Below are 13,716 nucleotides of genomic sequence, written 5' to 3'. Positions count from 1 at the left end.
ATCAAAGATTTTTATGGTATTTTTTATAAGTTAGTTTATATGATTATGTTATAAAAATAAATTTTTCAAAAATATTTATGAATTGACACTGTGAATGAAAATAAATATAGAAGAGACAAAAATAGTGTAGTCGTACAGAAGAAAATCTTAAAATTAAAATAGACGATAATCAGTTTGAAGTAATGGAAAGTTTTAACTGAATATCGATAAATACAGAGCAATAAAAATCAATAGACAGGGAGAAATTGAAGAATGAATGCTTATAAGGGAAGAAATAATTTCAAAATACATAGAAATGTATTTTTCTTGGAATAAAACTCATTTACAAGTAAAAATCCAGGCCACTGAAATAAACCATTCACAGAGAACCGAAGTCATATAGGAAATGAAAATAAAAGGTAGATTTACATTTACATACTAGAAACAATGCAAATGCCGAACAATTTAAATGTTCTTGACACCTTTGTAGAATGAATGACAATAGAGAGATACAGTAAGTAAAAAGAGAAGAGGACGGGAAAACCCGAACTCCGAGAAAAGGGGATAATTTGGACTGTCACGAATAAATCAAAAAGACGACGCCGAATAAAGCGACACACCCGACATCCACGGAGGTGATTTGAAATGAATTTTTTCAATTCATTCTAAATATTACCTTTTACAGCGGGTATGATTCCGAATCAGTTCAGGTACCGGTAGCATACGCACTTTCAAAATTGGTTTGAGGCGTGCTTATTTCTGCATGTTAGTACCTTTTCGCATCCACTGGTTACATTGTTTCTGTTTAATCATTGATTACGAATCAGTAACAGCAGTTTTAAAGTTTTTCTTAGGATCAAAAGTTTGATTCGGTTTTTTTATGTCGTTTACTGTTAAATCACAAGTCTTGTCTTGCGGAAAATTGTTAAAATCCCTTGTTAATTCAGCAAGAGTATTAGAGCTATATTAAATTGAAAGTCCACTGAATCGCTAATAAAACTATTGATTACTTCAAACAAGCAATGAATGTTAATTTCATCAAATAAGGTTTATATAGATATTTTGATTTACTGATAACATTGTAAATTGAAGGTACACGTCGACAGAATGGGGGAGGATGGACTGGTGAAACAAGTATTCAAGGAGATGCCAACCAACAGAAGATCAGTAGGCTGACGTCCAAAAATATATAACGAATCATTGATATCAACATCCTAAGATCGAGACAGAAAAAATTGGAGGAGCATACAGGGCAAGCCCTATAATGGATGGAAGAAGTCTCGATAACAATTATTACTATGTAATTTTCCATGTACACTTCGAAAAATTATATTTTTGCTGATACACTGAAAAAATAATGTTTATTTAGAAATGAATTTGTCGTTGAAAAAGTTCCAGTTCCAGATTTAGTGAAGTTCTAAGATTTCCGTCAGAAAAAGAAATTCAAATCAAAGTTTGGAAGATAGTGAAGCATACACATGAGAACAAAACGGCGGCGTTTCGAGAGAAATTAAAATAGTGATATATCTGTAGTATTTAATCTGAGACTAAAGAAAAAGACTCAATATACTTAGCATTCTACTTTTCTAATATTATTAACCGGCTGTAACATGGTCGACTTCAAATATTACGAAAAGATTCTGGTAAGTAAATTTTTGAACATTCTCCTTAATGATGTTTCATATTATTTACAAAATAAATTCAATCAATCAAAAACTATAACTTTACTAAGAATATTAACTTTACACATTATGATTTTTACCTACGTTTTGGTATCATTTACTAATAGAGAAAGCGTACTTTCCTTGAGAAAACGGGAAACAAACACAAAAAGGCTAATGATACCACTATCGTTGTTTCGAAATTTTTTGGCAGAGAAAAAGTAGAAAAGCATTAATAACATTTCAAATAATGGGACATAATGTGACCACTACTATCAACAGAAATAACAAAATACCAAACAACTTTCTTTTATGTAGTGAGTATACTGTATATACAGGGTGATGATTGCTCGTATGAAATTAAGATGAGTCTTTCCTATATCAAAATCTCCTCAGCCTAACCCTTTGCGCGATGTCACCCTTAAGTGGTGGTGACTAAAATTAAGTTTTTATTTTTTGTCTAAACATGTACGACAATCCATGAATCATAAACAACCTTCATTTATTTTGGCTACAGATGGTCATTTCCACCAATTATTATGAATCGTATTACTTTTTATATTTTTACCGTTTTCCACTCAATGTATTAAGAAAATTATAAATTATGGTGTTTATTTTTTTTTCTCTGTAGAAAATGACAGATTTTCAAGTCTCCAGCTGTACTGAAATTAAAAAAATGAAACAAAACCTCAATTTTAGTCACCACCTTTTAAGGGCGATACCTCATAAAGGGCGTAGGAAAATGTGTTATAGGAAAGACCCATCTTAATTTCATGAATTTTGTCACATGAATTCAGTAGTACTCTGTATATGTATATAGAGTTATATTATTAGTTTTTGAAAATAATTCTGTTTCGTTTTTGGACAAATTTAATTTCTGTATCTATTAAATTACTTTTGACTAATAGCAAAGTAAGGCCTTATTATTTCTATTTTGAGTTTTGAAAAATTAATTAATGAGAAATTCGTAGTTTTTGGTGGGATAAAAAATTAATGGATGCAATTTGATCTAGATACATTAATAATTTCGAAACAGCTAACTAACCGAGACTGTCAAGACATTGGTAACCTTAAGGTGAACTAGAAGTTTATATTACAGCTTTCGATATTTGCTAAGACTATACCCATCATAAAATCGGACAGAATTTCACCTTTTCATGTATTCCATTCAAATACAATTTCTCGTATTGAATAGAGTACCTCCAACATCACATCACGTAACGGATTAGTCGAATGCCCTATTCTTTCTAAAGATTTCAAAATCATGGGGCCCTAATGGATTTTTAATCAGCCCTCGATAAAAATTATAATGGCTTCTCAATTATCCAGACCACGCTACCAAATTTTTAGATCCGCGTCCCTTACAGACAAAACGCGCTTTAGAAATAGCATTAGAACCAGTAAACATTTTTCTACAAATGGAAACGACAATGACCGAGAATATATTTCATTTTTTAATCGAGCAGATTGTTAGTAACTAGCTCCGCTGTAAAATTATACATGGGAGACCACGTCATCTTCAAAGTCAAGGTAGAATAGATCGTAGCAATTAAGATGTTGTCGTGCTTGGATGTCCGATAATTTTTCTGCAAATTGGTCTATAGGTTGGTACTTTGTGCAGTGGTAAAAAAATTCCTCCAAGCATCATATTATTGAAAGAAACCCTACCGTGCCTCTTTGGAGCTGAACCAAAAGTAAGATTAAACTAGTCTAATCTTCCAGAGTTTCGTGCCGAATATGATCTCGAAAAAGAAATACACGAATAAACAGAAGAAAATGATTCTAACCCACAGCAAGAAATTGAAAGCAGTCCATTTAATGCAGAAGAAGAATCATCTGATAAAAACGCAGATAGAATAAGCGCGACGCCAAGTGATACTGCAGCGTGCTGCATCGTGTGCAGTGACAAGGTCGAAAACCATCCTCTATCTTCATCATAATCTGAAGTTATATGTGCTCTTTTTTCAATTAAAAACGGTATCGAAGATAAAAGGCAAAACTGTTTTGCTGGCCAGAAAAAGGAGGCAGAAAAAAATGTTACAGACAACAAACAAGAGGATTAATCCTATTGAAATAGGATGGTACGTTTTTCTGGCAGTTCGATCGTGGTCCTCTCGATTTTTAAAATTTAATAGTTATAGTTTAACATCGTGAAGAAACGAAAGATTGCATATCTTAACCATATAATGCGAGGCCATAAATATCAATTCCTTCTGTTAGTCTGATAGTCGAGGTCAAGATTGAAGGTAAGAGAGGATTGGGACGGAAGAGGATGTCATGGTTGCGGAACGTGAGGCATTGGACGGGTATACAAGATATTCAGACATTGATCCATACCGCTAGAGATAGAGAAGCCATGAAAAATGTGGTCGCGAACATCCATTAATGGATAAGCATTAAAAGAAGAAGAATAGTTATAGTGGTAGACATTTAGAACGGGCACTCTTAAAAGGAATTGTAAAATCTTGGTTTTCAAGGAATGAAATTCAATATTCCTCGGCTGGCTTCCAAGATGTCTCTGATCGAGTAATCACATTGAGGTAGTTGCATTTATTTTAAAATTAAGTAGTGAAGGTGATAAACGGTGCAATTCAAATGAATGTGCCTGCTTTAAAAGTAAGAATGTCTGTTCCCCTAACTGTCATAGAAGCTTGACATGCTATAATAAATAAATATATATTTTGCCTTAATTATATTGAGTTTATTCGATTGATTTGTATTTAACATTATAGTCAAAGTTTGGTAAGCTATCTTACGTGTTTGTTTAATTTTAGAAATGTGTATTTATGTATCTTTTTTGAAATAAAACTGTGGTTAATAAGACTATCTCTTATTTCCAATTGTAACCAGTCTTCTACATATGTTATGCCGACATTTTGTCAAATTTCCTAGTCATTATCTAGTCATAACTCAAGAAAGCTCTCAGGATCACGTTTTACCGGTTTTTTGTAAAATTCCTAGGCTTTTTATCGAATGTCTGAATTTGCATTATGCCTACGCCTAATATATCAGATATTAGACTGAATTTTTACAACAACCATTACTAGAATAACAAAATCATTAGATATGGAAAGTACCGTTAGGCTTTTTCATTTATTGGTAACACTGTTTAAATCAGATTATATCAATGTTCCAAAACTTCAAACATACCATGCCGCAGTTTGTAAAAGTAAACAATTCAAAGCATTGGAGGTAGCATTAATTTCCTTTTCGAGTTTTTGATTTTACACTTAGAAAATGTTTTCAAGCAAATTAAAATTAGCTAAATAGTTAAATGAATGGGTTTCGCTTTTTTTTAAGAGTATGTTAATAAAAAGTAGTTAAGTATTTATATACAAGTTTTGTTACAAAATTTACAAGAAATAATATTCACAATAAAAAATTTGGTTAGAAAAAAAGACATAATACTTAGGTTCTGAACTTATTTGTAGTTTTTGTCAAACTTATTTTTGGATTATATCTGATTGTGCTCAATTTGTGTTGTGTTTATTGGGATCTACATAACGATGTTTCCAGAAAAGATAACAGAAAAGTTTTTAAATAACAAACAAAAGTTTCAGAAGTTATTTTTCACAATATCGATACTTTCAGTCCGATTCTGGAAATAATTCTGGAGATTCTGGAGAAATTGTGCAATTACAAGATGCACGTTTAATCTTATAAGCAATAAGGTCAACAGTAACCTATGGAAGAGAAACGATGAATCTAACAAAAGCTGATGAAGAACTTAACACCTTCGAAAGAGAAATGATAAGAATATACGGATTAGAAAAGTTAAATTACGAACAATATATGGTTATGAATTATGAACGCTGAAATCAGAGAAATTTTAAATTAAGAGACTATCATCAGATTTATAAAATCTCAGCGAATACGATAGCAAGGACACATAAAACAGATGAAATTTAAAAAATAACAGAATGGGAACCATTAGGAAACTAGTCCAAAAGAAGACCAAAAATCCAAATAACAAGTGATCTGAACAAAATGGGAGACCGTGGATGGAAAATATGGAAAAAATAGTGGACAAATCCAAAACATGCAATGATTAGAACGTGGATTGACAAATAAATGAGTCTCTTGATTGAGCGGTTAATATTCCTATTGGAAAGTACAACCAAATATATATAATACTTTGAAAAATGACTTTCTTTTATAAATTATGGTTTATAAATTATAAAAATTTTGTTACGAATATCGGAGCATTATTCCCATAAAATTTATAAAAATGTGGTAAGAATTAAAAAAAAATAACTTACATACTAAATTCTACATTACATTTGCGTATTCCAATCGCCCTCCATCCTCCACATACTGAACGCTCTTGAAAGTTTTTCGTGCGCTGTATATGAACAAACGTTACCTAAAATGTCACTCTCACCGGGATTTTCAGGTGACGACGTAGACAAAACATGATACAAAAAGTCTATATATCTAGCAGCTAATTTCAGTGTCTGTATTTTTGATAATTTATCCGACGGTAATGTTGGTATACTTTTTCTCAAACTAGCGAAAGCTTCGTTAAGGCTTTGTGTTCTTTGTCTCTCTCGAACATTCGCCATTATTCTTTGTGTCTGTAAATCCTCGAAACTTTGCGGTGATTTTCTTCGTGATTTGGATTTGGAAAAGGAATTTTCATCGTCTGCTTCCATATTTCGACGTTTTCTACCTGAATTTCTAGATTTTAATACTGGAGGTTCGTCCACAGGTTCGACTTTGATATAAGTTCCTTCGTGGTATTCGTAAGCTGGTCTGTGTTCGTGGTGATAATTAGGAGATTGCATTCGACCATCCTCTTCGTAATATCGATTCTGATGTAAATTTTGCTGACTATAAAATAAGGCAAAGGCACTGTTATCGGGATGAGGTAAAGTAGCCGGTAAATATTTATCACTAGAATTAGTTAAATCCATTAATCTAGTTTGTTCGTAATCATCATAACTAGGTGAAGAATTCGGTGACATATTTCGATACACAGGTGAAGAAGATTCACTACGAGTTTCGAACATTTTAATTTTTCGAAAAAAAAATATCACTCGGCACTACCAAATTCGTGTAACTGAAAGTCAAAATGAACTATTGTGGGATTTCCGAAATTCTACTGAAATCTTTAGACAGCTTAACTATATTTTCAACCAATAGAAATCAAGCGACGTCCCTACTACGGGAGATGAGTCCATGCCTGCCTCATTTCCTTTCATTAGACTACCCTAGTCTGTCTCTCTCGATAATTCGCGTAAAGGATCATCCCAGTGGTGTTTCGGCTTGTTCACTGTCTCTCTTTATTCCATTGATGGATTCAAACCAGTGGCGTACCATATTCAAACACGTGGTAATTATTTCTCATTTATATGTAATGTTAACATTATAAAGTAAAACTATTCTTATACAAATAAGTGCTGGATAACGTATTTAAAGGTGTTGAATAACCACTGTTTGTAATTATATTTAAAAACTGGTAAACATATGAATGAAATGTAAAGTTGAAAATAGGAATATGGCGTAAAGGAAACTTTTTAACAGTTAGCGAGCTTGTTTGTTTGTTTGCAACTCTCCTTTGTAGCTTATTATTGTTAGTATATCCACCATTTTAATTGCGTTCGTTAGGCGCCTACCTCTGTGGTTTCGCCGGTCATGGGTACAAATTTCGTTCACCCTGCATTTTTAATTCATTATTGTTTTAACCTTATTAAAAAAAATATTTGTTATTGAGTTTAGTTACTTCAGTTTCTAAGCCCTAAAAAGCGATTTCACTGCCGATTTCTATCGACCAATCGGCATTAGTTTACTACAAAATTTCCCAAAGAAAAATTCCTCTATTCTTCTACATGGTCGAATACATAAAATACAACCATCGGATATTCAAATACTAGTCGTTTAAGAGATTTGACCAAAATGTGAATTTTGCTAAAAAGAACCTCTGTTTTTGACACACACTATAGAACAAATTATTATGAAGGAAAAGATAGATATTTTCCAACTTTTTCTGTATGAACATTCAAAATTTAAGTACACAAATCCATATATAGTTAATCTACAATGCAGTAGCATTTTTTAAAAGCTGTACTTAGGTGAATAAGGCTTTGAGAACTGTCAAAAATAAGAAAAAAATGCAGTATTTTTCTTGAGCAATATCAAAAGCTTTCGGATGTAGTCGAAGTCGAATAAGCGGAGGTGTTTTCTGAAGCAAAAACGAAAAAGTTTAAGCAGATCTGAAAAAAAAGAAATTGAAACAAAATTTACACCTCCCGTCATTCCTCAAGTACCGCATTTGATTCACCAGTCGGATTAATGAGATTTGCTAAAGCTAAAGCTAAAGATGAAGTGCTAAGCTCAAGACTGAAACAGTGGAATCTGCTTAAGACGGGATTTAGAGTTATCGTGTGCAGTAAACGTCACAGCTTTCTAAAGAGAACCATTTAGTGTCCTCTAATGGTCAGCGGACGTACTGCATAGCGCTACTGCTACCTATCAGTAACTGTCAGGAACATATTGATCGTTCGCTGCCAAGAGTTTTTTGTTTTTTGCGTTTTGTTAGTTAATAACAGATATATTCAAAAAACAGGCTTTTTCAAGTGCTTCTATTGAACTTGCTAAGTGATAAATGTGGAGTTCCCTTTCAAATAATTATGAGGTGTATTCATCACTTCCCACTTTTGTATTATATAAAAACGAAATCATAGAGAATCATTCATGCAGTTCCAATTCAATTCTCTTATCTTCATTAACGAATACAATCATTTTTGTTCTATGAAAAGTTACCAACTTGATGTTTGATCACAGGACACAGTCGATCCAACAAATCATTTCGTACGTGTTAAGTTTGGGTGGGGTGCGCACGTGAATCAAACTTTTGAATAATTATTATCATTAAGACAAAACGAAAAAACATCAGCAACATCTAAGATTTTACAAAATGAGCAAATATTCAATATCAGATAAAATATTGAACAAAAATTGATAGAAAAAACTATTTTTTCTAATAGTAAGTGCATTTTGGTACTAGGTTCAAAATAATTAAATAATTGCGTATTTTGAATTTAGGTTAGGTTTAAATATGGGCGCTTTATGTAACGATTAAGAAGAGCGCTTTCATCAAGATATAGTCACAATTGAAACGCGCTTCCATGTAAATTGGGAACCAACAATGTTTGTAGAATACTGTTGATATCCAATTAGACACTCCGGACTCGAATTAGGACACATAAAACTGGAGTTTCATAAATTTTTTAAGACAATAAATTTATACCTCACAAAAATGTGATTAAAATTTTTTTGCCTTTTTTCCATTTTTTATATAGGAATTACGACTCATATAATCTAATTCCCGAGGGCAAAATTAACAATTTTTTTGATGCCTAGTGTTATAAAAGTGATATAAGGTAGTGTCAAATAGTTAAAAATGTGTTAGTACTGTTAGTCAGACTATAGTGTGGACATAGATTTACATGTTTACAATATTAACGGGTTTAAATATGTTTTAAGTGAACAATTTATTTTGATTCAATATTTTATTACATCAATTCATAACTTTACATAAAACCTGAATCCAACACTACATTACTCAAATGAGAATACGGTCAATATACTGAGTTGCAAAGCGATCCTATTCCAAAAAAAAAACGATGGCAACTGCTTTGTGGGATAATCATGAAATATTAATCATCATTCTTTTCCTTCAAGGTAACCTATATTCTCATAGTTCAGTGATTTTCTTGGCTAAAATTTACGAATTGCACTTCGAATTAGTTGACCACTCACCGCATTCAGTAGATCTGACTTCCAATGAAATTTTCCATTCCGTAACCTTGAAGTTCCATTTTCGCATATGTAACCGCTTATTTTGAAGATAAATACGGCAACTATGTATGGGAAGAGTTAAAAAGTCTAAAGCTGGATTATGAAAGGACTTGAAAGGAAAGTATGTTGAAAATAAAAAGTGTGTTGTTTCTTTTTTAGGTCGAAAACTTCTCGTATAACACATAATAATTATATATGTATCAAAATCACACGATGGAGGTTTGGACAAAACAAAATTCATTAATTTTTTGTATTATTTCGATAATTGCGTAAGTCGTGATTTTGATTGAAGAATGATTTATAAAATCAATCTATACAAGGTCTTGCTGTTAAATAAGCCGACTGATTACGAAAAAGGGTTTTATTATAAAAATTATACGACATTCGAATGCTCCTCTTCAATATACTACCCTCCCTTCGCCACACACCTTTTCATACGTTTTTTCCATTGATAGAAGCAGTGCTGGAAGACTTCTTTGGTGGGCGCCTTTAGGAGCCTTTCCGTTTTTTGTTTTACCGCTTCCTTCGACTCAAATTGGGTCCCTTTCAAAGCAGACTTTTGTCATGTGTAATTCCTCGTGTAAAAGTTTTCTAACCATTTCTTTATCGGCGTTTACAGTCTCGGCAATCATCCGGATGCTCATTCGACGATCTGCACGCAGAATTTGATTGATTTTGGTCACTGTTTCCGGAGTTGAAACAATTACAGGACGACCTGGGCGCTGGTCATCTTCAGTGCTCTCTCGGCGGCCCACACTAAATCACTTACACCACTCAAAAGCACGTGATAGAGAATTGTCCCCATAGGCAACAATTTATAGCACTCAGTCGGAGTTTTTTTCAATCTAACGATAAATTTGAGATTGATACGTTGCTCCTGTTTCTCGTCACACATGGTTTTCGGCACGAGAAAAAAACACGTTCGTTTCAAACCGCTACTGCACAAATACTATAATAGTGACGGAAACGTGTTTTGGGACGCGCATAGAGAAGATATCCAGATACCCAACGCACTATTCGTTTCATACCCAACTGTCTAGGGCGCCCTCTAGACACGCAGTCTCATTATTTAATAGCCAGACCAGAATTGGTAGTGAATAAATGATAATTTATTATTTTTTAAGTAAAGTAAGTTAAAATTAACAATGTGCATTGCACTGCAATTTCTAGAGGAAAATTTGAGAAGATTATTAATGTATTTGTCGATTGAAAGAACCTAATTTAAATATTACTTCTAAAAATCGAAGTACAAATAAAAACTAATCCCAAACCATATTTACTTAGTTGAGGAGAACATTTTACATTTTCATAAAAGCTACTTTAGGGATGTTCCAAATACAAGTTATTATTCTTACTTTTAGTACACAGATGGTCCAAGTTGTTTGAATGAGAACTGCAAGTCGTTCTCAGAATTTTTTGGTTCGAGCTAAGAAGTTCTATCAAATAAAGAATGTCTGCGGTTACGGGCTCCTACTTTTTCAGAAAATCCTCCAACAAATTTTGAAAAATGATATTTTTCAATGTATTAACTTCACTTTTGTAGCATTTAAAGGTTAACTATTATTTTCAGTGTTTTCATCTCACTTTTAAGTAGGGTTGTAATGTAAATAGAAGTGCGTGAATGTCATAGATCATATAAAAAATACTTGGGTATAGGAAAATACAACTAGTTTTAACAATAAACGCTCTTTGGAAATCACCGCTTGAGATATTGCGAACCAAAATTTTTTTTCTATTATTATAAACCCTAGAACCACAACATGGAGTTGCCGGTAGTTTGAAATAATGCGTCGATTTCAATTGTTTTTGAAATATTTTTATATAAAGATAAACTATAAAATAAAATAAAATTGTGTGGATAAAAACATGAAGATTATGATCCATTAAGCTTTACACTCGTCCTCAAAATGTCAAATCGATGCTCTGCGCACATATTTCTTTAGAAATGAACATAATTGTGACGTCATTTTCCATCCCAAGATCTTGCAGAAAATTCATAACGACATAAGCGATTTGGGGTTTCTTGCTACAGAACATACTCTGGATATCCAAGGTAGTCATGAAGAGATTGCTTTAATTTTCAAACGTTTATTTTCTGCTCTTCTCTCCATACATTACTAAAGCTAATCTTTTTAAGAAGCAAATTCAAGTATCATGATTGTCGATATTTGAAATCGATGTATTACAAAAGTATTCATTCCAAGCGCATCTAACATACCATACAAAATTCTTTATTAGCCCAGTCGGATTGGCTTTAAAGAGGGGCTGAGATTTACAAAAATTCTAAGCAGCAAATTTCCTTCAGATTTCGTTGCGGGGGGTTTACTGGTAGTCTAAATTCAAAAAGTAAAGGTACCGGACTTGATGCTGCATCCGCCATCTTGATTTAAAGGGTTATTTTTCGTCTCTTGATTCAATGGTTTATTTTCAATTTTACACGAAAAATACAATTTTGGTTCCTATAAATTTTTTCCTAAGATCAATTTTTTCGATTTAGTATTCTATAGCTTTTACCCGCGGCTTCGATCGCATAGAATCCATTAAATAAACATCAGAAATCATTATAATAGAAAAGAACGAACTCTGTAGGTATATCAGAACCTGAGATATAGCTCTTTGAATGTAGAAAAATTGCCAAAAACCTACAAAAATCCATAACTCCACATTGAATATCCGCGCTTAGCTCCTCTCCAACTCAACCGATTTAAGTGTTCAAAAACTCAAAAGAAAGAAGGTGTTTCAGCGAGTGTTCTTAAACCAAAACGAAGTCTTTATCTTGAATAGAACCTGAGATATTGAGGATAGAACGTGTGTATGTGAAAAACTCCCATAAGTAATGTACAGGATTAAATCGCATTTGAGTGTAACTTGAGAATGGTGAAAATTAGATGAAATCCTATGGTTGATGGCTGATCTGAGCATCAATACCTTTCATTGAAAAAAAAATTAAGCAAATCGGTTGGGTAGAACGCCTGAACGGACTCGGAATGGAAATCATCAATTTTTTTAATATATATGATTATCGCGTTTATTATTGATGTTGTGTTATTATTTTTTTATTATGTCTTTTTGTTGTTGATTGTCGTTGTAAATTGGATGTGTTGAAAATTTTATTCGCTACAATTATGATTCCGATTTTATCTAAAGTTCATATTTTTGGCATGCACGTTCGGCGTAAAAGAAAAGAGGGGTGTAAATAATCAGTTTATCGAAGAGTACAATTTTTACAATTGAAAACATGAATTTTATTCTCTTTTCAGTACACTTTCAAAAGTCTTTCGAAATTTAAATTACGTCTGCTTGGAATGTTCAGCCGATTCTCCCCTACTTCTTCCCAGGTATAAAACGAAAAATACCGATCCTACGAAAAATTGATGAAAATCAAAGTTGTATAAAATTTAATTTTAACCAACTTTGGTGATTACAATTTTTCGCGTAAAATTGAAAATAAACGAGTTAATAATCGATAACCAAAAATTCACCCCCATTCGAGTATAATTAGCAGTGATTTTTCTTTTATATTTTCACAATCTAAAAAAATATGTTAAAAACGGTGATTCTATTTCAAAAGGCGACAAGGCTTCTTTTATACTTGACGGAGATTCAACAAACTGAAATAGGGTCATTTGAGACATTTTGTATTATTTGAGACAGTGTTGCTCATGTCAGTCTCAAAAATACATTGATTGGAAAAAAATTATACATACAAAATAAACCACACAAAAAAATTTTAATTATCACACATTATTCTCAAAATAACTGATAAAATCATAAAATATCACTAAAAACATGAAATAACCGATTGAGCATCTGAAACAAACAATGTCGACGAATCCTCTTGCACCACGACAGTTGAATCAACCATACATTGTTGCCAGATCTTATAGAATAGAATAGAATAGAAAAGTTCCCATCTTATTCTGGTAGAATATCTCTATTCAGATATAAATGTCACAAAAATGGATTCATCGCATTTCGCGAGTTTTCTCAAAAAATTTTCAGTTGTAAAGTCACAAGAACTTTGAAAATAAACTACTCCCAAACGCATTTGTACATTTTCAGTTTATTAAGAGGCTTTGCTTATTTCTAAACATTGAGCAACTTGGATGTGATTATTTGTATTTCCTTGTCTTCTTCGTGATTTTTTTGTTTCCTTTTGGCTCGACGGCGGTATTTTTGTTGATATCTTATAAATTATTTGCTGTTGGTGGTTGAATATTAGACCACAAAGTGTCGTGCATGCTAGAAAACAAAGAAATACAACTTGCCTACATCC

The 13,716-nt window shown here is 32.5% G+C and overlaps 1 protein-coding gene across 1 annotated transcript; it reads right to left on the bottom strand.

Moving 5' to 3' along the window:
• Positions 1 to 2,250: 2,250 nt before the first annotated feature.
• On the bottom strand, positions 2,251 to 6,665 carry LOC130453127 (twist-related protein 2-like). The gene has a single exon (XM_056792736.1). The coding sequence runs from the start codon at positions 6,647 to 6,649 to the stop codon at positions 5,915 to 5,917; it is 735 nt and encodes a 244-aa protein (XP_056648714.1). The 5' UTR covers positions 6,650 to 6,665; the 3' UTR covers positions 2,251 to 5,914.
• Positions 6,666 to 13,716: the final 7,051 nt, after the last annotated feature.

This window comes from Diorhabda sublineata, chromosome 2, assembly GCF_026230105.1.
Source record: "Diorhabda sublineata isolate icDioSubl1.1 chromosome 2, icDioSubl1.1, whole genome shotgun sequence".
Classification (NCBI taxonomy): Eukaryota; Metazoa; Arthropoda; class Insecta; order Coleoptera; family Chrysomelidae; genus Diorhabda; species Diorhabda sublineata.
The sequence above is the reverse complement of the archived record's forward strand: the minus strand, read 5'-3'. Positions and strand labels throughout refer to the sequence as shown.